This window comes from Sapajus apella, unplaced genomic scaffold (assembly GCF_009761245.1).
Source record: "Sapajus apella isolate SASKATOON/1434 unplaced genomic scaffold, GSC_monkey_1.0 scaffold14, whole genome shotgun sequence".
NCBI classification, from domain to species: Eukaryota; Metazoa; Chordata; class Mammalia; order Primates; family Cebidae; genus Sapajus; species Sapajus apella.
In genome coordinates, this window is record NW_022436954.1 from 34993059 (window position 1) to 35018934 (window position 25876).

General features: G+C 43.1%; 1 protein-coding gene and 1 pseudogene across 3 annotated transcripts in view; one reads left to right on the forward strand and one right to left on the reverse strand.

Moving 5' to 3' along the window:
- Positions 1-572: 572 nt before the first annotated feature.
- On the reverse strand, positions 573-1249 carry LOC116554496 (annotated as a pseudogene).
- Positions 1250-11044: 9795 nt separating this feature from the next.
- The window catches only part of LGR4 (leucine rich repeat containing G protein-coupled receptor 4), a 105843-nt gene continuing 91011 nt past the window's right edge, over positions 11045-25876 (forward strand). For 2 of the 3 annotated variants that reach the window (XM_032283701.1, XM_032283703.1), the window contains exon 1: positions 11059-11761. In XM_032283701.1, the coding sequence (XP_032139592.1) occupies positions 11577-11761 (185 nt within the window). In that variant the 5' untranslated portion in view covers positions 11059-11576. Of the gene's footprint in view, positions 11762-25876 lie in introns of all 3 variants that reach the window. The other variant, XM_032283704.1, reaches the window with a different exon arrangement.

The following is a 25876-nucleotide window of genomic DNA, read 5'->3' on the forward strand; positions in this document are numbered from 1 at the left end:
GATTACAGGCATGTGCCACCATGCCCAGCTAATTTTTTGTAGTTTTTAGTAGAGACGGGGTTTCACCATGTTGACCAGGATGGTCTCAATCTCTTGACCTCGTGATCCATCCGCCTCGGCCTCCCAAAGTGCTGGGATTACAGGCTTGAGCCACCGGGCCTGCCGCAACAAGGTTTTTCTATGTGGCCGCCTGGCCTGGTCTCGAACTCCTGGCCTCAAGTAATCCACGTGCCTCAGCCCCCCAAAGTGCTGGGATTACAGGCCTGAGTCACCATGCCCAGACTAAAAACATTTTTTAAAAATATTAACCGTAATTTTAAAACTAAAGTTTGCAGTTTGCTCCAATGTATCTCAAAGTCAAACTGGCAGGAACCGATTTATATGAAGCTAACAGAAATACCTAACCTGGAAGCCTCGTATTCTTATGCCATATTTTATAATTTGACTACTTAAAAAAAGAAACTGAATTAAAATAATCCATCTCAGCATGCTTTTCCAATACAATAGTATTAACACAATGCAAGCATCAGAATGTCTAATAAAGTTAACAAGCCAAGGCCTATAATAAACGGCATAAATTAACCCATTATTATAGGCCAGTGATGTCTCAAAGAGTAGAGGAGCGCCTACTGGGTTTTCAGTTCCTTCAATCTTCTGATGACGACCTTACCGTGACAGGGGAAGTGGTATGTAGACCCAGGCATCGCCAGCCACTGTCTTCCTGTGGGAACCACAGTGCCAGAACCCCACAGCTCATCTCTTCATCTTGGTTTTGCCACAGAAAGAACAAATGTACTTGGTGTGCTGGCTGATTTCAATTTTCTTCACCATTTTTCAGAGGGAGGCCCCATAGCGGGTACCATATTTACCGATGATTCTGACTTTCTTGGTGCATTTGACCATGTCACTGTGAACTAGGTCCCAGCCCAGAGAGCTATGTTTTTTGTTTTTGTTTTTGTTTTAAGTAGAGATGAGGTCTCGCTGTTGCCCAGCTGGTCTTGAATTCCTGAGCCCAAGCAATCCTCCTGCCTCAGCTTCCCAAAGTGCTAGGATTACAGGCGTGAGCCACCACTCCCAGCCTTATTTCTAATTTTTAAAGCATTAAGAAGAAACAGTTTGTCACAACATAATGGAACTGTCTAACAGCCAGAACTGCCCAAAGATGGACTGCTCCCCGTGGAGGTATGAATATACCAACTCTGAGATGTCCAAGAATAGCAGGGATGCTATTCAGCCTTCTTAAGCCTTAGGAAGGTAACCAAACTAGTGTTAGTCTTTTCTAACCCTGCATTTCTAAATTCTGAAAGTTGAATTGTAAACTGCTTGGAGGAGAGCTCCATGTCATACCTTATATCCTGGGGCTGCCGTGAAAGGCACCTGTCAGAGCTCTGATTGTGGGGAGACTAACTGACTAACAGTCCTAAGGTAAATCCTTCACCCTGTTTGTCCCAAGGCCACACTTCCTATGGGCTGGATTCCAGCCAATGACTGAGCATGGCTGAGATACTAAGGCAGGCCTGTTCCTGGGAGATGTGGACTCTGACAGATGATTTCTGTGGCCTTGCTGAAATGTTATAGAACTGCACTGCAATCTAAGACTCTTTTCCTTCCTTCACCTCCTCAGCTGGGGCCAGACCTACATCTCAGTCTGATGGCTCTTGAGATGTCCTTAGCTCCTTCCCCATTTTCCCTCACAATCATTTCCCCTAATACATCTCTTGCATGAGTAATCCCATATTGATGTCTGCTTCTCAGAGGACCCACACATGCATTATCTCGTGGCAAAAAGTCATACATTTTGGTTGATGGTGGATGCCTATTTCAGAATCAGGAACTTTTTAAACACTGGGAATTCAGGGACCCACGGAGACCTACTATAATAGAATCAATGGAGATGGAATATTGGAATTTCTGTATTGCAAATCTTCCCCATGTGATTTACATGCAGGCAGCCCTGCATCAGGCAAAACTCTTCAGTCCCTAGCAGAGTAAATTCTGAAAAGTAGGTGTATGGTAAATAGCCCTTAAAAAACAAAATCCAGCCGGGCACAGTGGCTCACGCTTGTAATCCTAGCACTTTGGGAGGCCCAGGCTGGGGGATCACCTGAGGTCAGGAGTTCAAGACCAGCCTGGCCAACATAGCGAAACCCCGCCTCCACTAAAAATAAGAAAATTAGCCAGGCATGGTGGTGCACACTTGTAATCCAAGCTACTCGGGAGGCTGAGACAGGAGAATTGCTTGAACCCAGGAGGCAAACGTTGCAGTGAGCTGAGATCACATCACTGTACTCCAGCCTGGGCGACAAAGTGAGACTCCATCTCAAAAAAGAAAAAAATAAATTAAAAAAAAATGTTGAAAAGCTTGACAAAGTTGTGTTATTTCAGAATAAACGAGGCAAATTTGCAGAGTTCCTATGTTTTTCCCTATTACCTCAACATCCTTCATTTTCTCTTTCATATCAAACATTTTCTAAATTTTATCTTGTGTTCTACAGATGGCGAAGTATATGTTGTTGTTTTTTTTTTTTTGAGACGGAGTTTCACTCATGTTACCCAGGTTGGAGTGCAATGGCGTGATCTCGGCTCACCGCAACCTCCACCTCCTGGGTTCAGGCAATTCTCCTGCCTCAGCCTCCTGAGTAGCTGGGATTACAGACACACACCACCATGCCCAGCTAATTTTTTGTATTTTTAGTAGAGACGGGGTTTCACCATGTTGACCAGGATGGTCTCGATCTCTTGACCTCGTGATCCACCCGCCTCGGCCTCCCAAAGTGCTGGGATTACAGGCTTGAGCCACCGCGCCCGGCGAAGTATATGTTTTAACATTAGCCTGAGGCAGAGAGAGAACAAGAGAGAGATTAGCAGAAAGTACCAGATTTTGCCAACCAGGCCTAGAAAATAGCATCTTCAGCATCATCCTGACATCCAGCACCTCTGACTCAGTCTTGAAGCTTTCTTTGCTTTGCCCCTTTCCAAAGTAATCTTGGAAATTACAAATGGCTGGCAGTTTGCTTGTGTTTTTAAAAGCATTGCCTCAGGGTTTTTTATTTTCAAAATTAAAAGACATTTTCAAAAACTTTCGGATAGTTAACATTTTCATTCTGACTTCCTTTTCTTCTTTGAAGACAGCCATGGTAGCTGTCACTAGATAAAAATAACTTAACAGCTTGGGAATTACCAAAGAGGTATTTAAGAGTGTCTATTTATTTATTTAGAGACAGTATTCAATGTCCAGGTTGGGAAAAAGACAATCTACAGAACATGGAGTCTTCCCTCCACATCCTACCCAACGTTTCTCCTTGGGTCTAACATTTAATTTCCTCTTTCTTTTCTAGATTTCTTTCAAAGTATGTTCATGTAGATGAAGAGCTTTTCTGAACATTTCAGCACCACCACTACCGCCCCCACTCCACCACAAGTGCTGGTTTCTGAATACACATCATCATAGTATGTGCAGATTTTGCCTGCAGTTCCTTGAAATAATTGTGTCATGCTAAGATCTTTCTAAAATGTTCAAAGTTCTATTTGTAATTCTGAGGGAGTGAAAAGTAATCAATTCCATTGCTGAACTTAGTGCTGGTATTTTGGTCTTAACAAATTATCAGCTTGATAAGGTGGTAATCTTCCTGCTTTTCCATTCTGATTTTTCTACCTTTATTTTTCTATTTCTTATAACATCTGGTTTCTTGGACAATGATTTAATTTTTGCCTACTTCTATTTCTCACCAGTAGTTTATGCACTCAGACTTTGGAACCCACATGTGGTTCTGTAATCCAGAAGTTGTTCCCTTGAGTCTCATTTTCCTCTTGGTTTAGAATTGAAAGGGAAAGATCAGGAAAAGAAAATCAGATTTAGAAAAGATTAGGCATGAATAGGGAAATATTTCTGATATTTATCCAAATGTTTTGAAATTTTGGGTCAATATGAGTCTTCAGAAGTATTGCAAGGCTATCTGACTCTGTACTATCCAACCAGCTTGAGAGAGTAAGATGCTTTTTGGTGATGTTTTGAAAAAGGCTGGCTTCAAGAATGGCCTTCAGCCAATCCTGCCAGAAGCCTCACTACCAGCCCTCACATTCCAAAGGTCCCATCAGTTCTGCACAAATGGCATGTGCTGTTCCCAGCCATCCTTTACCCTTGCTTGAGCTCTAGGTACAGTAAAGAGGACCCAGAAGCCCACATTTAGTCACTTGTGTAACTTAAAACTATGTTTAAAATTTGTCAACGTTATTTTTTGCTCAAAAAATCATTGTTTTCAATTAGCCCTAAAAAATTAGATGCTGACTCCTGTGCACAGTAGGACCACTCTAGGGATGTTGTTAGGTGTGTAAAAGTACCTTATTTGAGACCATGATAGAATAACTGCAAGTCTCTGGAGCCTAATGTGAAAGCTTCTCCATCCCAAAGCTCCCCATGCAAATATGGAGGCATCAGAGCCTAGAAACTACACACTACCTTGAAGATTCATTCATTAGAGTAGGTTCCTATCAGATATTTGATCAGTAGGGATTCGACTTGAAATCTTTTTCTTTATTCCCTAACCCTATCATGTCTTGAAATGTTCGTGTATGTATATTTATGTACACAAACCTTTATGTATGTGTATGTATATACATATATATAGTTTTTGTTGTTTTATTTTTTGAGACAGAATCTTACTCTATTGCCCAGGCTAAAGTGCAGTGGTGTGATCTCAGCTCACTGCAACCTCTGCCTCCTGGGTTTAAGTGATTCTCCTGCCTCAGCCTCCCCAGTAGCTGGGATTACAGTACCTGTCAATGTTATATTTTTAGTAGAGATGGGGTTTCACCATGTTGAACAGGCTGGACTCGAATTTGTGAACTCAAGTGATCCGCCAGCCTGGGCCTCCCAAGGTGCTGAGATTACAGACATGAGCTACTGCTCCCAGCCTATTTAATTATTTTATATCTAATAATTAAAAATATATTTTTTTAATGTATAGCCAGCTTCTTACTTCAGGTAGCTTTTTGGCACCTATGTTTTTATTTAAGCTCGATAACTATTTCTCACAGTTTATTTGATTATTCAGGTCAAAAATATTTAGGGTGCCTTTTGCACAAAGGGTAAGGTAAACTCTAAGTGGCCAGGACTCCCTCTGCGTCCTTCATTCTAGAAAGCAGGGCATTTTTAAGCTTCGCTCTTCTTGGCTCATTCTGCAATGTAATCTTCAGCATGAGCTCACCATGGAGACCAGAATTTTGAAAGCCCTTGATCTCAACCTGCAAGAAAAGATGGTTACTTTTGAGGTGTGTCCGTCTGAATCTTACATAGTCATGTAAATGGTTTTCAAAACAATTACTAGGCTAGGCATGGTGGCTCATACCTATAATCCTAGCACTTTGGGAGGCTGAGGTGGGAGACTCCCTGAGGCCAGGAATTTGAGACTAGTCTGGACAACATAGCAAGACTCGTCTCTACAAATAAAATAAAATAAAATAAAATAAAATAAAATAATTATCTGGCATGGTGGTGCGAGCCTACAGTCCTGGCTTCTCTGGAGGCTGAGGAGAATGGATCCCTTGAGCCTAGGAGTTTGAGGCTGCAATGAGCTAAGATCACTGCATGCAACTGGGTGACACAGGAAGAGCCTGTCTTTAAAAACAAGCAGCAAACAAAAACAAACAGAAATAATGAGTATATTTCAATAAAGGATTAACATCCTATGAAACAGGGTTAGCAAACTATGGCCCATGGGCCAGAACTAGTCCAACAGTTGTGTGTGTGTGTGTGTGTGTGTGTGTGTGTGTGTGTGTGTGTGTGTTAAGAAATGGGGTCTTGCTATGTTGCCCAGGCTGGAGTGCAGTGGCCATTCACAGGTACGATCCCACTACTGATCAGCACGGGAGTTTTGACCTGCTCCGTTTCCAACCTGGGCTGGTTCCCCCCTCCTTAGGCAACCTGGTGGTCCCCCGCTCCCAGGAAGTCACCAGATTGTTGCCGAACTTAGTGCAGACACCCAATCGGCATAGTGCACTTCAGCCCAGAAATCTTGGACTCAAGCATCCTCCCACCTCAGCCTCTCGAGTAGCTGGGACTACAGGCACACACCACCGTGCCCGGACAACACCTGTTTTTGTCAAAAGCCTTCTTGGAATACAATGATGTCTATTTTGTATTATGGTTGCTTTTGCACTGCATGGCAGAGTTGAATAGTTGTGGCAGAGACCATATTGCCCACAACGTTCAAAATATTTACCACTTGGCCCTTAACAGAAAACCTTTGCTGATCCCTACTATAAAACAATAAAAGCAGACATGAACAACCCAATGGAAAACAAACAGGCAAAGGAAGTGAATGGGCAATGCATAGAACAGCACACAAGAATGTCCAATAAATACATAAAAATATGTAGTTGGGATCAGGGAAATTCAAACTTAAACCACACAGATTTCATTTCCTATGCATTAGATTTGAAAACATTGAAGCCTTGTAATATCAGGTATTGGTAAGATGTTGAGGAATGGGGGCTCTTATTCTCTTCTGAAGGAAGCACAACTAAGTGCAGTCACTTTTGAAAGCAATTTAGCAACATCTAATAATGGTAAATGCACATAATCTACAACCTAACAATTCCGCCTTTTTTTTTTTTTTTTTTTTTAAATACAGAAGCTTGCTCTTGTCCCAGGCTGGAGCTCAATGGTTCCATCATGCACTCCCAAGCTAGAGTGCAGTGGTACAACCTTGACCTCCTAGGCTCAAGCAATCCTCCCACCTCAGTCTCCTAAGTAGCTGGGACTATAAGTGTCTACCACCACGTTGGCCAATTTTTTAAATTTTTTGAGACGGCGTCTTGCTATGTTGCCCAGGCTGGTCTCAAACTCCTGGGCTCAAATGATCCTCCCACCTTGGCCTTCCAAAGTGTTGGGAATACATGCATGAACCACCATGCCCAGTAGGAATTACACTTCTAAACACACACACACATACACACATATACACATGAGTATTTAAAGAAAATATACACATTTTAGGGAAACTCTTACATGTATGAACAAGCAAATATATAAAAAATATTCATAGTTGAATTGTTATTAGAAAAAATAAAAATAAAGAATATTAACCAAGAGAATGGATAAATAAATACTGAGTATGATGATGAATTGTATGTGTCAACTTGACTGGGCAAAGGATGGCCAGATAGTTGGTAAAACATTACATCCTGGGTGTGTCTGTGAGGGTATTTCTGGAAGAGATTCAGTAGACTGAGTAAGAAGATGCCCTTGTGCAACCCATTGAGTGCCTGAATAGAACAAAAAGATAGTGGAAGGCTGGGTGCAGTGGCTCACACCTGTCTTCCCAGCAGTTTGGGAGGCTGAAGTGGGTGGATCACTTGAGTCCAGGAGTTCAAGACCAGCCTCGCCAACACGGAAAAACCCCTTGTCTACTAAAAATACAAAAATTAGCTGGGTGTGGTGGTGCATGCCTGTAGCTCCAGCTACTTGTGAGGCTGAAGCAGGAGAATCACTTGAACCCAGAAGGCAGAGGCTGCAGTGAGCTGAGATCACACCACCTTATTCCATCCTGGACCACAGAGAGAGGCTCCATCTCAAACAACAACAACAACAAAAGAAAAAGACAGTGGAAAGGTGAAAAGGTGAATTTTCCTTTCTGCTTGATCTGTGACATCTGTCTTCTCATCCCCTCAGACTTCACTGCCCCTGGTTCTCAGGCCTTTAAACTTGGACTGAAACACCATTGACTCACTTGAGTCTCAAGCCTTCAAGTTTGGACTAGAACAAATTCACCAGCGTTTTTGGGCCTTCACCATGTAGATGGAAGATTGTCATTTAGTCTCCATAATTGTGTGGGTCAATGTCTCACAATAAATCTCTTTCTGTATGTCTAAGTGTATCCTATTGGTTCTGTTCTGTGGAGAATCCTAACACACTGGGTATATTTGTTAAGTGGAATATTATACAGTAATGAAAATGAAGTTACAATAGCCACGTAGTTCATGAACATCAATTATGCTCATAGGTTGAGTAAAAAAGCAAGTTACAGAGCAGTATACAATTATATTGATTTATATATGCAAACAATGCTGTTTATTGTTTAGGGATAAGTGCATATGAAAAGCATGAAAATATGCATGGAAATTAATTACAAAGTTTAGGAAAGTGCTTACTTCTTAGGGAGAGGAAGAAGAAAAGGAATATGATTGGGGAATGGTACAAAGGGAGCTTCAACTACATGTGCAACATTGTTTCTTAAGCTGATTGCTGTTGAGTCTTTTTCTAAGTCAAAACATTTCATACAAAGTGAAATTCTACATGTTTGAGGACTTTGATCCAGTCAATCATTATAGCACTCCCGTAGAGCCCCCACTGTCTCTGAGCTGTTGTTGACACAGCAGAGCACCTTGAACTTTTCACCCAATACGTAGGGCCTCTGCATCTACTTGTTCAGGTTCTATGTTTACGAGAGTTCTTGGGTTAGGGGGTGATAGAACCGAAGTCCAGCTTATCCACCAGACAACAAGCCCTGTGTCCTCTGCACAAAGACACCAAGGCAAGCATCACCACAACAGGGTACTTTCTTCATGGCCCTAAAACACCATGCCATGTATGCAGAGGGGCTGTAGCCGGTTCCATTTTTTATCTAGCCTGTGGATGCTGCAAATCTACTTATCCACAACCATGGAAAACTTGAAGAGGAACCAGTCTGTAGACAGAGACTCTATTAACTTTATTTTTTGCTTGCCATCAGTTTTTATTTGGTTTAACCCAATATCTTTCCAGCCCTTATGATTTATTTAAGAACTGATCATTTTTCTCTAGTTATATGAGCTAGTGTCTTAATCATTGCTTTTTCATTTTTTGTCTTTATACTCTCTTAGGACATCTTATCCAAGAGATGGAGACTAACTGACCAATCGATCTTTAAGGCAAAGTATACATAATGTAGCAAATAACAAATACAAACACTTTAATATGTCTTAGCTTTTCTCTTCCCTATCCAGGTCTTTTGTCCCCGATCTTTTATTTCTTGGCTAAGCGGCAAATTTGAATCTTCCTTTCTTACATTTGTCATCTAATACACAATAGCAATTTATTCTTTGGCAAAATCTGCATCTCTTTTTCTCCAAAATCTGAATCTCTCCTTTCACCTAAGTTTTCAGCCATAACACTTTATTCTTTGAAAACAAAGAATAAAGTTCTCCAAGTGTGGTTTATGAATCACCTGTGTCACTTTCACTTGCTGTGCAACAAAATGCTGGTTGGGCCCCTTAGGCCTACTAAAAAATTCTGCATTTTTAATCAAGATTTGCATGTAAGCCAGGCTCTGTGGCTTACAACTGTAATCCCAGCGCTTTGGGAGGCCGAGGCAGGTGGATCACTTGAGGTGAGGAGTTTGAGACCATCCTGGCCAACATGAGAAACCCCATCTCTACTGAAAAAAAAAGTAGCTAAATGTGGTGGTGGGCACCTATAATCCCAGCTATTAGGGAGGCTGAGGCAGGACAATCACTTGAACCTGGGAGGTGGAGGTTGCAGTGAACCAAGATTGCGCCAGTGGACACAATGAGTGAGACTCTGTCTCAAAAAAAAAAAACAAAAAAAAACTTAATCGATTACAGAAACTAATTTTACAATTTCTTCCTTACATTTACAATTTCCTTCCTTCCATTTGTTCATGTAAGTTGCTAGAAAATAATGGAAATGATTTCGATCATGAAAGCCAATTTAGGAAAGGCTACAGGAGCACCAGAATAGGAGCCAGAAGCCCAGGAGCTGTTCTGTGATGATGTTGGGCAGAACACACTCTCTTGAGAGCCTCAGATTTCTTATCTATAAAACCAGAGTTGTCCATGGGTCTTTAAGTTGTCTTTCAGCCCTACAGCGAGAGGAGATATGTCATTCCTAAAACCTGAAGTGAAGGCTTATCTGTATTTATTGGCTCTCTAGCTTATAGACAGATTTACTGTATGTGACCCGTGTGCCCAACCTGACATTATCTTTTAGATGGATTCCCAAATACAAAGGCAATAGAATTTTTTTCATTTTAACCTTACAAGTCTGCAGCTACCTATTTTCATTGTCTTAAGTTTTATTTACACACGATGACTAGTCAACTTTATATGATAATTATTTTTAAACCCTGCTTGTTTTAATGTATGCATTAAAAATGTCTCCATTATAGAGTAAAACAACCCAACGCCATAGCAGAGAGCAAGAAAGGAAGCAGTAGTTGGTACAGATAATGATTCAGTGGGGTCCATTAGGCCACAGGGACTAAAAGTCCAGAGGAGGAGGGAATGCTGTTAATTACCTAACACCAATGTTGCTGCTGGCTTCTCAGCCGCAGTCACCTCCCACCCGTATGTTTTGAAATGGTCTAGTGTTCAGAAACATTGCTTTCTCTGACCTTTACAACATTCCTGTGTTTCTGTATTTTAAAGTGTGTGAGAAAGTAGTCTGATTTGCAGTCACCAAAAACACCAAATACCAAGAGAGGATTGGGTAGGTTGAATGGCTAAGACTTAGCTACCAAATGTGTATCAAGATAGGTGTAAAGATCCCAAGTGAAGTGAGGCACTGAGGAGGGTATGCTTTTAACTTAGTGTATAGCTAATACCCAAAGATGTGTATCACATCGAGGGAAACTTTTTTCCTCCTCTTCAAAAATCTTTTTTCCGTTTGCATAGCTCCAGACGTCCTCGCCCTTTGGAGCAGGGGAGAGTCATTTGAAACTTAACCAGGTCATCCAATTTAGGATATCCAGTTTCTGCGGAGGGAAGAAAAAGACGGGTCGGGGAGGGAAAAACTAGACTCCTTGTCTTCCTATCCTTCTACCTTCAATCCACAACCTGCCACACAAATCCAGCCAAGTCAGGGATTTTGCCTTGAACCACCCGCCACACCACCACCACCACCACCACCACCTTGTCACTCACGCCCGAGAAACACGCCCCTCTGGGGGCCCGCTCTTGGCCAATGGCGGCTCTCCTCTCTGCATAGTAATGAGCTCGAGACCTTCCCGGGCCAATGGCGCTCCGGGAGAAGGGGTAGTTTTGCATGTACCTAAGTGATTTGCATAAGCCAGCGGCCGGGGGCTTGGGAACCAGAGCGCGCAACCCTAGAAGGGAAAAGGACTGGAAGAGATTGAGCCGCGGCGGGGAGAGAGCGAGCCAGAGTCTGGGTGTTTGTGCGAGAGCCACGGCGGGGGCTGAGGCGAGTGGCCGGCATGGCTGAAGGCTGCGCTCCGCAACCTTGAAGAGCCGCTGCATTGGGAGGCCGGGGGCAGGGAGGCGGGTGCGATGGCTGAGCGGGGCCCCCGCCGCTGCGTCTGGCCGGCCCGGCTGGCCTGAGCCGCCGGAGGAGCAGGGCTGCCTCTGCGCTTCCATGGAGCAGCGGGAAGGGCGAAACTCCGGAGCGCCGCGTCCTTGCGCTGCGGCGGCGGACTGCTGAAGGGGCCGAGCCCGCGCGGACCGCCGAGGGAGAGACCCCCGCCCCAGCCCGCAGGCCGGCTGCCCGGGGGCGGCGGGGGGCGTCGGAGGGCAGCGGAGCGAGCGGCGCAGCGGGAGAGGCCGGCGCGGGAGGCGCCGCAGCAATGCCGGGCCCGCTGGGGCTGCTCTGCTTCCTCGCCCTGGGGCTGCTCGGCTCGGCCGGGCCCAGCGGCGCGGCGCCGCCTCTCTGCGCGGCGCCCTGCAGCTGCGACGGCGACCGTCGGGTGGACTGCTCCGGGAAGGGGCTGACGGCCGTGCCCGAGGGGCTCAGCGCCTTCACCCAAGCGCTGTGAGTGCGGGCGGCGGGGACGCGGGGGAGGGGGCGCCGCGGGGGGCGCCACGGGGCGGAGCCAGGGGTCAGTCCCTCCTCGCCCTGCCGCCGCCCGGGCCTGTGGAGGGGTCCGCGGTCACCTGCGGGCTGGCTGCCTGGCACCCACTCCTGCGCCACGGGCTTTCCGCACTTTGCCAGTCCGGGTCCGAGCCACCAGTAGCTTTCGTTCCCAGACTTTTTGAGCACACGCACCCGCCACTTCACCGCGCACACCCCTAAGTGCATCTGGGGCCAAGGGGGAGGAAGGAATTGAAAAACGCTTGCCCCTGGCATCCTGTCCACGCGACCTTCCCTTCTCCTGCGGGCCCTCACTCAGCTGGCAGGAGTTCCGCCACTGGCGGGGCTGAGGGCGCCGAGAACTTGGCCTCAGTCAGCAGACCGAGGCACGTCTCGGGGGGAAGCACCTGGAGCCTCCTGGGTTCCAGCATGTGGGGAGAAGAAACACTTGTACCTCAGTCAGGGCGAATCTCCTTCCAATTTGGCCCCATCCAGGTAGTGCGTCCTGGCACCTACCTCGGCCCAGTGCCATTCGGGACTATCTCACTAATGCCCAGGCTTCTGCAGCACGCAGGGGAGGCTGAGAAAAAAAGGGAGAATTACAGGCTTCTTCTCTTGGTGTACATGCTCTTACCCAACAAGGCCTTTTAAAGAAGGAATGCTGACCTGAGGTGCAGGCTGTTGGAAGGGAAGCCCGTTCCGGAGCATATACTCAGCCCAGACTGCAAGGCAGCAGCAGGTTACGAATGCACCTTAACCCAGCCAGCAGACCTTTGCTTTTGAGCTGCCTGAGTTCGAAACACACACTCAAATATTTCAGACTTTCAAAATCTCCCTCCCTTCTTAAACAGGGACTCCAGAGCTATAAACGTTCTCTTGAGAAAAGAAAAGGAATCTGGAACTAGGTGTTGGAGGTAGTGGCAAAGGCCACGGATAGAGGAGGAACAGGGTGACTGAGGGCAGGGCTTGCGTGCTCTTATTCCTTCCTGTGTTTCGTGGCCAGCTGAATGCTTAAATCAGGAGCAGTCAAAGAAACGTGTGAGAGGAAGGGATCCTGAAGGACCCTGGGGTAGAGGGAATTTCTTTTTATCTTTAGTGGAAGGGACCTCTTAGAAATAGTTTGAAAGGACCCTGTGAAGAAATTTTTTTTCTGCAGGCAGAAGCATTGCTGTATATCCAGGTGGTTGGTGGCAAAGGTATTCTGCTTGCCCTCTCAGGATGGACTTTTAGTGACTGTCGAGGCCTGTTGTCTTGGAACCCGTTTCATTCTTCCACCTTCAGCCTTCCCTCCCCATTTGTTATTTTCCCTGTCTCAGGTTAGTTTTAGTTATGTATTTTAGGTCTTTTTTAAAAAACAATTTTTTTTGGTATAGTAAAGTTTAACTTCTCATTTTAAAAAGAGTTAACTTTGCAGTGAAGAGCATTTTGTTCACAAAGTTACATTAAGTGGGAAAGTCGGAGCAGGAATGGATTGAATGGAGAGACAGAAGACCATGGAGAGGAAATGGGGCTAATTTTTCCCCAAGTTCTCTAGAAACGTTTAGAGAATTCATGCAGAAAGAAAGATTCCTTTACCTGCACCTCTTGCAAAGCTCTCCATAGAATAGAAAAGCATGATTTTACTATTTTGACTAGTTGTAAAGACCTTGTTTAGCGGATTCTTCACGTTTTAGTGAGTAGACTTGTCCTATAAGGAAAAGGGCTGTTTTACATTAGTACCTAAAACCACAAAGAAATAATCACATTTTTATGAGAGCATACTCCTCTCTCCAGAGCATCTTCCGGTAGAACTCACGGAATGTAGTGAAATGCTGTATCTTCAGCTTTGGGCCTTGGAATAAGTTAGTGTTCACGGCTTAGGAAACAGAAAAATAATTGGCACCAGTCTACATTAGAGTGCCTAAACTAGCATTCTCTTAGCACTTTCTGAGCTTTGGTGGTGTGCAAATGTGTTTTATTTTCTTAGATTTGTGACCTATAGGTAGAGTGATCATACATTCTGGTAACTCCTTATTTCTCCCTAGTACTCATTTCACCCTCAAAAGTATATAAAACCATCCTCTCTAAAAGGGTTTTTAAGGGCAGCGTATTTGCATTTTACCCATGGGAAGCTAGCTCATCCAGTGATTCTCAAAAGCCACGTATGAAGTGAGGCCAGTACTGCACGTCTACACACTCCAGTGGATCATATATGGGACATGTTGTGAACCCTAGGGTCTTTTTCCAAGTATTTCCAGTCTGCTTTCCCATTGCTGCTTTACTGAGCTACAGTTACATATCAAGAGACTAGTTCTGTGGTGGTGGTCTCTGGCTAACTCCTAGTTCACCTATTCTTTTTTTTTTTTTTTGAGACCGAGTTTCGCTCTTGTTACCCATGCTGGAGTGCAATGGCGCGATCTCGGCTCATTGCAACCTCCGCCTCCTGGGTTCAGGCAATTCTCCTGCCTCAACCTTCTGAGTAGTTGGGATTACAGGCACGCACCACCATGCCCAACTAAGTTTTTGTATTTTTAGTAGAGACGGGGTTTCATCATGTTGACCAGGATGGTCTCCATCTCTTGACCTAGTGATCCACCCGCCTCGGCCTCCCAAAGTGCTGGAATTACAGGCTTGAGCCACCGCGCCCGGCTCGTTCACCTATTCTTAACTGCTGGAGCATTTGAACCAAAAAACCTATGTAGTTAATACAGAAAATTACAATTATGAAAGTAAAAGTTTAAAAGGTGAGATTATAATTACTAATCAGAGTTCTTCATTTTCTTCTCATTGCTCAATGGCTTGCCTAGAGTAGTGCTTTCACCTCCCCTGGGGTCAGGGGAGGGGGGTGCCTCTCATTATAGAGACCCTGGGACTGACAGAGCAGAGATTTTATTTTACTCAACTTGGGATCCCCAGAGCCTGGTACATAGGAGGCATTTCAAAATGCTGGAGTGAATAAATAAGGATTCAAGCCCACACTGAGGAGCAGAACCATGGCATGGAATTCAGACACCATTCCCACAGGGGATTGTCAGAGTCAACATTGTTGGCACTTAGCCTTTTGTCCAGATTTGAGAAGGTCCCTGAGAGAGAATACCTTCTTCTTCTCCTTTAGGCTCGTTGAAACTTGTTCAGTCTACCAGTGTCTATTTCCTGCTGAAAGCTGCTTTACCAGAGTCTGGGGACAGCGTCATATGTAATCCTCAGTACTGTTAATGGGATTCCTGTGTTCACACCATTTGCTGCACCTGTAGTGACTATTTATGTTTTTGAACACCAATTTTCAATCTTGCGTCACAATGCACTGGCCTGTCACAATTCACCCTGAGGGGTGTTCAAGGCAGTACTCTTACTAATATTAAAATTTCAAAGTTTATTTTATCAGAAGGATTCAAGGTTATTACTGTATTAGTGGTAATAACTCAATCACCTACTTCCAAGATTGGGAAAAAGAGATGAAGTCATCAGGAGGGAGATGTGTATGTGAATTCTCTGGTGTGTGTTATTGCTATGATGTTTGAGAAACATACACCTCAAGCACAAATTTTCGCATCCTAGATTATGTTTGGCTCATAGTTTTAAAATAGCAAGGCTATTTCTGTGACTTTGTGAAAAAGTGGTGGACCTGAGCTCTTGATCATAGCCTTCCTATGCCACTGAGTAAATTGTATGGCCTTGGGCAAGTTATTCACTTTTTTTTTCCCCCAGTGACAATTTCCTCATCTGAAAAATGAAGCAATTCTCTGACAATTTCCTCATTTGAAAAGTGAAGCAATAGGATTCACTTGATCACCTCTAGGGCTGCTGCTTGCTTCCAGAAGTTCTATGACTTTATATTTTTTACACAATTTTAGGACGGCAAGGTGACAATAAGGTTATGATCCTCTCATAAAAATATCCCAGGAGTAGCAGAATATCCTTTTAGTTGAACTTGCACCAACTTATTTATTACTTGGAGGAGTTCTTCTTTGTGTTTAGAAGTGTGTGTTAGGAAATTTGCCATGGAGACTTGTTGCAGAATGCATGACTAGCTAAGGCACTTTGCGAGGGTAGAATAGCCCTGGTTGTTTCCTGTGGGTATGGCTTAACACTTGGAAAATAAAATCACTCTGTTTCAGTAATTTGGATACTGTACAAAAAGTTACTCAACATCCTCACTTTCATATAATTAGTCATAATCTCTCAAACCTTCACAGTGTGTGTATCCTGTACATGAGCAGGTTGTCAAACTTTTTATATAGAATTGAGTTACCTGAAGGGCTTTAAAGTGTTTTTAAAGAATCTCCTTTTGGAATGATCATCTCAGATTCTTCCCTAACGTGTATTTTTTCACTACTCCAAACAACTTTCTTCTTTTACTAATACCATTTGAAGGTTTTTTTTTTTTTTTTTTTTTTTTTTTTTTTTTTAACGTATTCTCTGGTATCTACTCTGTATTCCCTAGCAGGTCAGGTCAGTCATCAGTGGCTACATGTTTGTATTTACTGGTGATAGAGTTATGTTATCTTTTGATTTCTGAATTGCAATGTTGGCTTAGTTTGTGTTGTGTGCCTTTCTAGAGATATTTTAGTTTATATATATATACAAGTGAACTTTGTTCAAAACAAGAACAATATATAAATATCTTTAATTATAGAGCCTTTATTTTCCAAACTAGTGAACCATGGGTTCTCTTTAAATATAAGTGAAGAGAAAATGTTCTACCAGGCATAGGGAAAGCTGGGTTCCAGATCTGTCAATAAGTCACAGCAGTGGCCTTGAATGAGTCACATGCTTAACCTTTCAGGACCTTATTTTCTTCATCTGTAAAACAAGTCAAAAACCCTTAGTGCCAGAAGTGTTTTTTGTTGTTGTTCTCTATTTAATTTGATTTTTATACATTCCTTGGGTCCCCTCTATTGTGTTAAGTAAAGTTAGGTATCTAAATTGTAGAATCTCTCACCCACCCAGGAGACTCCTCCGGTTGTCCAGTTCACCTGGAATATTTCCATTGAATGGGGAACTCATGCTTCACAAGGCAAAAGTGTACTGGATATGACCTGAGCAATACTTAAGACTTGAGGCCAGGCATCGTGGTGCCTGTAATTCCAGCACTTTGGGAGGCTAAAGTGGATGGATCTCTTGAGGTCAGGAGTTCAAGACCAGTCTGGCCAACATGGTAAAACCCTGTCTCTACTAAAAATACAAAAAAAGGCCGGGCGTGGTGGCTCACGCCTGTAATCCCAGCACTTTGGAAGGCCGAGGCAGGTGGATCACGAGGTCAAGAGATCGAGACCATCCTGGTCAACATAGTGAAACCCCGTCTCTACTAAAAATACAAAAAATCAGCTGGGCATGGTGGCGCATGCCTGTAATCCCAGCTACTCAGGAGGCTGAGGCAGGAGAATTGCCTGAACCCAGGAGATGGAGGTTGCGGTGAGCCGAGATCGCACCACTGCACTCCAGCCTGGGCAACAAGAGCCAAACTCCGTCTCAAAAAAAAAAAAAAAAATTAGCCGGTCATGGTGGTGTACACCTGTAGTTCCAGCTACTCAAGAGGCCAAGGCAGGAGAATCTCTTGAACCTGGGAGGTGGAGGTTGCAGTGAACCGATATTATGCCACTGCATTCCAGCCTGGGCAACAGAGTGAGACTCCTCTTAAGGAAAAAAAAGAAAGACATGAACCACTAATTCCCTCACTTAGGGCTCCTTAACACTTGCAGTAACCGATAATGTTTTATAATTTCTAGTCAAACTAAATGCTGTGCTGGCTATGGTATCACAAGTGTTTAATGTCCAGGCCCTTGGCTCTTAACATTAGGATTGTAAGATAACATTTGACAACTTAATCTCTTAGGAAAGATCAAAGTTCTGTATTAGTAGGTGGATCCAGGCAAGTTTAGGCATTTTCTTAGCCTCTGTCCCTCTCAGTCTATCTTTCAGCTTCTTCTTTTAGTCATCTTTATAATAATGGAAAGTACTAGCAGCCTGCAAGTTTGGATTTTGGTTTCTGGTCTCCTTGATTGTGCCTTTTATTCTCATTCTTCTAATCAATTAATAATGGACATTTGACTAGATGATGGCTCATGTCTCTCTCTTTGCTTTGAATTTCTGTGAATCTGAGTAGAATACTAAATAAAGTTGTAAGAATCATTCAGTAATTCATTGAAATATTTTAATACTGTCTCCCACTGTTTATTTAAAAAAGATAAATGTCTATAAAAGTACAAAATTTGTTGGTATACTTGGGTTAAAAGTTAAGTCCTGCCAAATGTGCCTTTAACTCTGAAAAATAAAAGTAATATAACTTAGAGTATTCCTGATAAGACAGCTTTGTTCTTTTAATTTTTTAAACTTGATCTCAAGGTTTTGGACTGAGAAATATATTACCCAGCTTGCCATTTAACTGTCCCGTGCGGCCTTCAAGTTGTTGGCAATGTCAAAGCTTGTTTTCCTATATATAAAAGAATATGGATGACTTTTTTCTTTTTTCTCCCCAACTTTGTTCAGCGAAATGTGTTTTTTTAAAAAGCTTGATTGAAGAAGATAAAATGCTGTAATTGTAAATTCCTGTCAGTGAAGAAAAAAATCTAGGACATTTAGCAAATCAGTACTCTTACACGATGGCTAATTTGTCTGCCCTTCTTGACATTTCTTTTGTGCCTTTCAGCACCTGATGGTCAAACTGTATGCTAGGTGTCAGGTCTATTGTCCAAAATTGGATGAGTTAAAAATTGAGTTTAGAAATTAGTCTTAGCAAGAGACAGATCGTAATTTTTTCAGTTCATGTATGGTTAATAACTTCTCAACTTTCCAAAGACTAACAAGTTAGTATTCAAACACCTCTTTTAAATAGCAAGATGTAATTGTGTGGTAGTATACCCTAAATTCACTCACACGTAGACAAATTTTTGTTACTAAACTTTGTGCATGGCTGAGCTATTTTTAGCAAGATTTTTAAAGCTTACTAAAATATTCTGTGTCGTGTCCAGGCAATTAAAACTCTGAATGATTGAGTTGGTTGGTTTTAATCTCTAAAATATGTTTTTTATACCCTTATGCATTTTAATTATCAAAAAAGCTCACTAGCCTGGTCCTCCTCCAACCACAAGATTTGGCATTATGCATCTCTTATTTTAGATGCAAGTGACTGAGGTTCAGGAATGCCCCTGTAATAGTCCAGGTCTCAGAAATGAACTTTAAAAAATATATACTTCTTAGCTTTCTGTCACAAAAGATCTTATAGGTAAAGTACTGAACCACCCTCCTGTGTCAACATGTTGGTTCATAAGAATATAAGCATATCCTTGTAAGGAAATGTAAACTATAGATATTTTGGGAGGCAGCTGGGCCAAGATTGGGTATACGTTTAGATCCCAGACTGGCCTGCTCTTTGTGCCAGTGAGAAAATGTGTGGGGGAAGCATACTTAGTGTATTACAAGACACTTAGTGGTTCTTTATTCTTTATATTTAATTAAAAGGCTATGTAAACTCCTTTAGCTGGCTGTGTTTTCTAGATTTACACTAAGTGAATGTAGTTTTTTTTTTTCAAAGTTTTAAAAACAAAATTGACCCTTGAAAGAGTAAAAATCTCATTGTACCCTGGCAGCAAAGTATTTTTGGTATTTGAATCAGAATGTAGAACCCGATATCCAGAAAAAATTAACGAGTTAGATTCTCTCCATCCCTTTACATTTTTAAAGTTCTATTTGGGGAAATTTTCCTTCCTAAGAAGAGTGACATAAATTTGGCAGGGAGCTAGCTCCTTACCTTGGAGCTGTACTAGACATAGCTAAGGAATGTGCCCGGGATTGCTTCAGGTCGCACTTCTCCACTCCCCTCAGGCTTTGAGGTTCCATTTGTAACTCTTAGTGTGAACAGCAGAGCATTTAGTGCTTTTCATATGAAGGGAGATGAATTTTATAATTCACACTCTCTTCAAGGGTCTGGTTTTGAAGTTGCTGAATGGGAGGTGCTTGCAAACTGGCAATTTCTTCTTTCAAACTCTAGGGAGTAAGGAGTGGTCTATGCCATAGCTAACTTCCTGTTTTTTGCATTTCCCTAAGAGATCAGCTTCATGTTCAGAAGCGCCCCCCACCTTTTTTTTGAGACGAAGTCTTGCTCTGTTGCCCAGGCTGGAGTGCAGTGGTGCGATCCCAGCTCACTGCAACCTCCACGCCCCGGGTTCGAGCGATTCTTCTGCCTCAGAAGCCCCTGAAGAAGCCATAAGGATCATATGTGAAGGGCTTGGCAGACGGGATATTTTCAGGAGGGAGGAAACTCATGGTTGCCACCCCATTCTAGATTGTCAGCCTTCTCCTGTGTGAAACCATCTCAGAGAGCTGTATTCTTGCAGAATAATTCTCCAGAGAATGAGAGAACACTCTCTTGAGTAAGTTACGCCTTAGGAACTCTTAGGCTAGCCTAGCAACTCTTTCTTGTAGTAAGGTAGAGAATGCAGATATGTTAACTGTGGACTCTCAGATTTCAGTTCATGGAAACTGTTCATGTACTCTTCAGCCTTCTGTTTTAGGTGCTAAATTAATACAGTCTTTGTATTTTCTAAATGTGATAATTGCTCTTTAATTGCCCTTCAGAATCTCTTTCTCTCACGTAAGTTGAAGTGTACACAGAATTCTTATATAATTTAATCTGAGTTCATAAGAAGGGAATATTAAATAAATTTTTTTTTTTTTTTGAGACGGAGTTTCACTCATGTTACCCAGGCTGGAGTGCAATGGCGCGATCTCGGCTCACCGTAACCTCCGCCCCCTGGGTTCAGGCAATTCTCCTGCCTCAGCCTCCTGAGTAGCTGGGATTACAGGCACGCGCCACCGTGCCCAGCTAATGTTTTGTATTTTTAGTAGAGACGGGGTTTCACCATGTTGACCAGGATGGTCTCGATCTCTTGACCTCGTGATCCACCCGCCTCGGCCTCCCAAAGTGCTGGGATTACAGGCTTGAGCCACCGCGCCCGGCCTAAATAAATTTAATATATTTCAAATATCTTAGTGTCTTTTGGTTTTGTTTGTTTGTGTTTTTGAGACGCAGTTTCATTCTTGTCATCTGGGCTGGAGTGCAGTGGCCTGATCTCAGCTCACTACAACCTCTGCCTCCCAGGTTCCAGTGATTCTCCTGTTTCAGCCTCCCGAGTAGCTGGGATTAGAGGCGCCTGCCACCATGCCCAGCTAATTTTTGTATTTTTAGTAGAGATAGGGTTTCACCATGTTGGCCATGCTGCTGTAGAACTCCTGAGCTCAGTTGATCTGCCCGCCTAGGCCTCCCACAGTGCTGGGATTACAGGCGTGAGCCACTGTGCCTGGCCAAGTGTCATGTTTTAAATATTACACATATGGGTTTATTAACTGATATTTAGCAGTTTATCATAATCTCAGTTCTCATCATTTCTCTGCTATTTATCTCATTTGATTAGTTTTTAAACATCTTAATGTTTTTCTACAAGGAAAAATTTTCTTGTTGGCCTTCCATTCTCCAAGGTCATTTTGAGTCCATGGTCATGTTATCTATAGCTTTTCATGTTATTGTCAACTCCCCAGGCTTTTTATTTTTCAGACAGAATCTCACTCTGTCACCCAGGTTGGAGTGCAGTGGCGCAATCATGGCTCACTGCAGCCTCAACCTCCTAGGATAGTACCTCAGCCTCCCAAGTAGCTGGGATTACAACCGTGGTTAGTTTTTGTATTTTTCTTTTAGAGACAGGGTCTCACCATGTTGCCCAGTCTGGTCTTATACTCCTGGGCTCAAGTGATCTGCCTGCCTTGGCCTCCCAAAATGCTGGGATTACAGTGTGAACTACTGCGCCAGGCCCTCAGTCTTCTTTTATAGGTATATTTTTATGAATAGACCTTCAAAAATGGTTTCTTTTTTCCCCCCACCTCCTCCTCCTCCTCCTCCCCCTCCTCCTTCTCGTCCTCCTCCTGCTCCTCTTCTTCTTCTTCCTCCTCCTCTTCTTCTTCCTCTTCTTTCTCATCTTCCTCCTCTTCTTCTTCTTTCTTCTTTGGGTCTGGCACAGGAAATGAAGACCTCCAAGGTCAGGAGGGCATTGTAGAGCCTGGGCAAGTCACTTAACCACTTTAGACTTAGCATTTCCCATGTGCAAGAAGAAGGAGCTTGCATTATCTTCAGGGTTGCTCCAAGGAAACGCTTCAGCATGACTTTTTTGAGTGACACTGAGTGAGAATGTAATTTGTTGCCACTTCTTGTGGGAGTGAGTTGTATGTGTTGTAACAGTGATTTAAAATTCTAACCCTGTTTCTTTGGTTCTTTGAATGTATATCAGGTTCAAAGCCCATAGACTTCAGAGCTGAGTCACTATGCTAATGGAAAAAAGCTACTCATCTGGTAGATTTTTTATTTAGAAATCCATAAAGAACCTGGTGGAGAAACAGTAGTACATATGTTTTTATAAAGATACCTTCTTATAGATGGTGCTACTCCCCTATAACAAGAAAGCCTTATGGAGGGGAGGTAGTGTTTCTCTGGAGGAGGGAGCTCAAGGGAAATGTTACATTTTTGTCTGGGTGCCTGACTTGTTGCTCCCTTCCTGAGATGGCTGGTCATATAGAAATATGCTGTCCTTAACAGAGGAATGTAGGGTTTCTCTTCAGAGCAAATGGGTGTGTGATAGTCCATACTTTAAAAATAGTGTCAATGTGATCTTTAGGTGCTGACTTCCTACTTCCAGGCAGGGACACTGAGGACTTTCATTAAAAATCCTAACTCAATGGCTGGGGACAGTGGCTCACACCTGTAATCCCAGTGCTTTGGGAGGCTGAGGTGGGTGGATCACCTGAGGTAAAGAGTTTGAGACCAGCCTGGCCAACATGGTGAAAACCTGTCTCTACTAAAAATACAAAAGAGAAATTAGGCTGGCATGGCGGCAGGCACCTGTAGTCCCAGCCACTTGGGAGACTGAGGCAGGAGAATTGCTTGAATCTCGGATGGGGAGGTTGCAGTGGGCCGAGAACACGCCACTGCACTCCAGCCTGAGCGACAGAGCGAGACTCCATCTCAAAAAAAAAAAAAAAAAATCCTAATTAGGTTTTTGGGAACCTTCATGCCAGTGAGAGCCCACTGTAGTTTCTCAGATCACTTTCTTTCTTTCCGTGAGGAGCAGGGGTGTCCAATCTTTTGACTTTCCTGGGCTACATTGGAAGAAGAATTGTCTTGGGCCAGACATAAAATATACTAACAGTAATGATAGCTGGTGAGCTAGAAAAAAAATTGCAGAAAAATTTCATAATGTTTTAAGAAAATTTACGAATTTATGTTGGGCTACATTCAAAGCCATCCTAGGTCGCATGCAGCCTGTGGGCCATGGGTTGGACAAGTTTGATGTAGAAGATAGGTAAGATTTACTTATCATGGACAATTTGGTTGTGTTCTTATTTTTCCCATTGCTTTGGTTCTATAAATATGCAGATTACAAAAGAGCTTTTCAAGTGTTTTGAAAATATTTATTTTATGATTTTACTGGTTATTGGATACCTATTTTTTTGTTTGTTTGTTTTAATTTATGGAGATAGGATCTCATTTTGTTGTCCAGGCTGGTCTTGAAGTGGCTTCAAGCGATCCTGCTACCTCACCCTCTGAAAGTGCTGGGATTACAGGTATGAGCCACCGTGCTCCTCCTGTTTTTTTACATTTGAGATTAATGCTTGGTTTCATGGCTAAAGAAAAGCTTATTCTCTTAAAAATAAATTTAGAACTAAAATCCTTTCTTTAAAGTATTACATTTTTTTTTTTTTTGGAGACGGAGTTTCGCTCTTGTTACCCAGGCTGGAGTGCAATGGCGCGATCTCGGCTCACTGCAACCTCCGCCTCCTGGGTTCAGGCAATTCTCCTGCCTCAGCCTCCTGAGTAGCTGGGATTACAGGCACGCGCCACCATGCCCAGCTAATTTTTTGTATTTTTAGTAGAGACAGGGTTTCACCATGTTGACCAGGATGGTCTCGATCTCTTGACCTCGTGATCCACCCGCCTCGGCCTCCCAAAGTGCTGGGATTACAGGCTTGAGCCACCGCGCCCGGCTTACATATTTTTTTAAAAGTTATATGACATTCTTAAGCACAGTTAAATCTTTCTCAGAAACTTAAAAAACTTTTGTGAGTTTTGATTCAGCCTGATTTGAACATAAATTATAAAGCCAGAATAGCAGCTAACGTATGCAGTAGGACTTACAGCCTATTTAGATGGCTGACTGTTTCAAATACAGTTGTGCATTTTCTACCCTGGATCTCTTTCTTTAAAAAAAAAAATGTTTGAGATGTTTTTCCCATTACCATCTTGACATCTGCCTGGTTACACATGAATAGCTTGACCCAGTCCCTCAGCAGGGAGACTACCGTGGCCTTGCTTTCAATAGCCATGTCACTGACAAAGAAAACATATGGGATATTTCATTTCTACCCTTCACACACACGGTCTGGGGCTTTGAGGGCACGCAGCAGAACGCTTCATACTTCATGGTAGGTTGGCAAATCTGTGCACAAACCACAGGCTCTGCTGTTAGTAATTAAACTGTGTTTTCCAGAGCCTCATTACATTCTGTGGAAAGAAAACCCCATGTTTTGGATAAATCAATTTCAAATATCAGTTTGAATTAAGTTAAGATGGTCTGCTTCCATGATGGGGTTTTCTACCTAATCATGTATTTTACCAAAGGACATTTGTGTATGTGTGAGCACAGAGGATTTGGGTATTGCTCTCCCAGATTTGTTATGTGGTGTATATTGGGATCACAGATGCTTGAATTCCCAGTAGGATAGGCCTTGAAGACTGGCCACCTTTATGTTTATCTTCTTGTCAGTCCACAGAAAGAGATCAATTGATCACTGTCCAGCTAGCCAAACACTGCTGCAATGACCTTTCAAATTGCATGTAGTACTTAGCCTTCTACTTGGGGACTCGGTTGCAGCTCAGCTAGCATTGAGGGCTTTGCTCTGTGGCATCTGACTCTGTAGTATGGAAGCTCATCAGCAGGTGTGACAGGAGATGGTCAAGAACCTGAAATAGAAGGGTAAGTTAATTTCTTTTTCAGCTCTTATTCCCTTTTTTTTTTTTTTTTTTTTTTTTGAGTTGGATTCTTGTTCTGTTGTCCAGGCTTGAGCATAGTGGCACCACTTGGGCTCACTGCAGCCTCTTCCTCCTGGTTCAAGTGCTTCTCTTGCTTCAGCCTCCCAAGTAGGTGACACCACAGGCACATGTCACCACGTCTGGCTGATTTTTGTATTTTCAGTAGAGAACGAGGCTTCACTATGTTGGCCAGGCTGGTCGCAAACTCCTGACATCAGGTGATCCACCTGCCTCAGCCTCCCAAAGTGCTGGGATTACAGAAGTGAGCCATTGCACCCAGCCTCTCAGCTCTTACTCTGTGTTAAAAGAATTTGCTGCTGGGTGTGGTGGCGTATGCCTGTAATCCCAGCACTTTGGGAGGCTGAGGCAGGTGGCCCATTGGGTCAGGAGTTCGAGACCAGCCTGGCCAAGATGGTGAAACCCTGTCTCTACTGAAAATACACAAATTAGCCAGGTGCGGTAGCAGGCACCTGTAATCTCAGCTACTTGGGAGGCTGAGGCAGGAGAATCACTTGAACCCAGGAGGTAGAGGTTGCAGTGAGTTGAGATTGTGCCACTGCACTGTAGCAAGACTCCATCTCAAAAAACAATAACAATAATAATAATAATTTGCCTTTTACACCATCTGGGCTGAGGTGGTATTCCAGAAGAAGGAAAAAAAACCCACTATGACATCCAAGGATAAGATTTATGACACTGGTGGAAGAAATAATGACATTCATTTCTCGGGGTCCTTCTCAACCCTCAAGTTACTCCAGCCTGAGTTTCTAGCTTCAGACATGTAGATTGGTTTTGACAGAAGTTGGTGATTTATCTAAAAGGAAGCAAGCTCCTGTTGATTATTTTATCTCAGATATAGCCAAATATTTAAAATTATATAGGCATCTCTTCTAGAAGTTATTTCTGTTGGTTGTTGGTATCATTACTGAACATAATCTGAATAACAACATGCTAATGAAAATTATTGCTTTTCACATTTTCTCATGAGTAATTCCTTTTGTAGTTCTTGATTATAATAGATT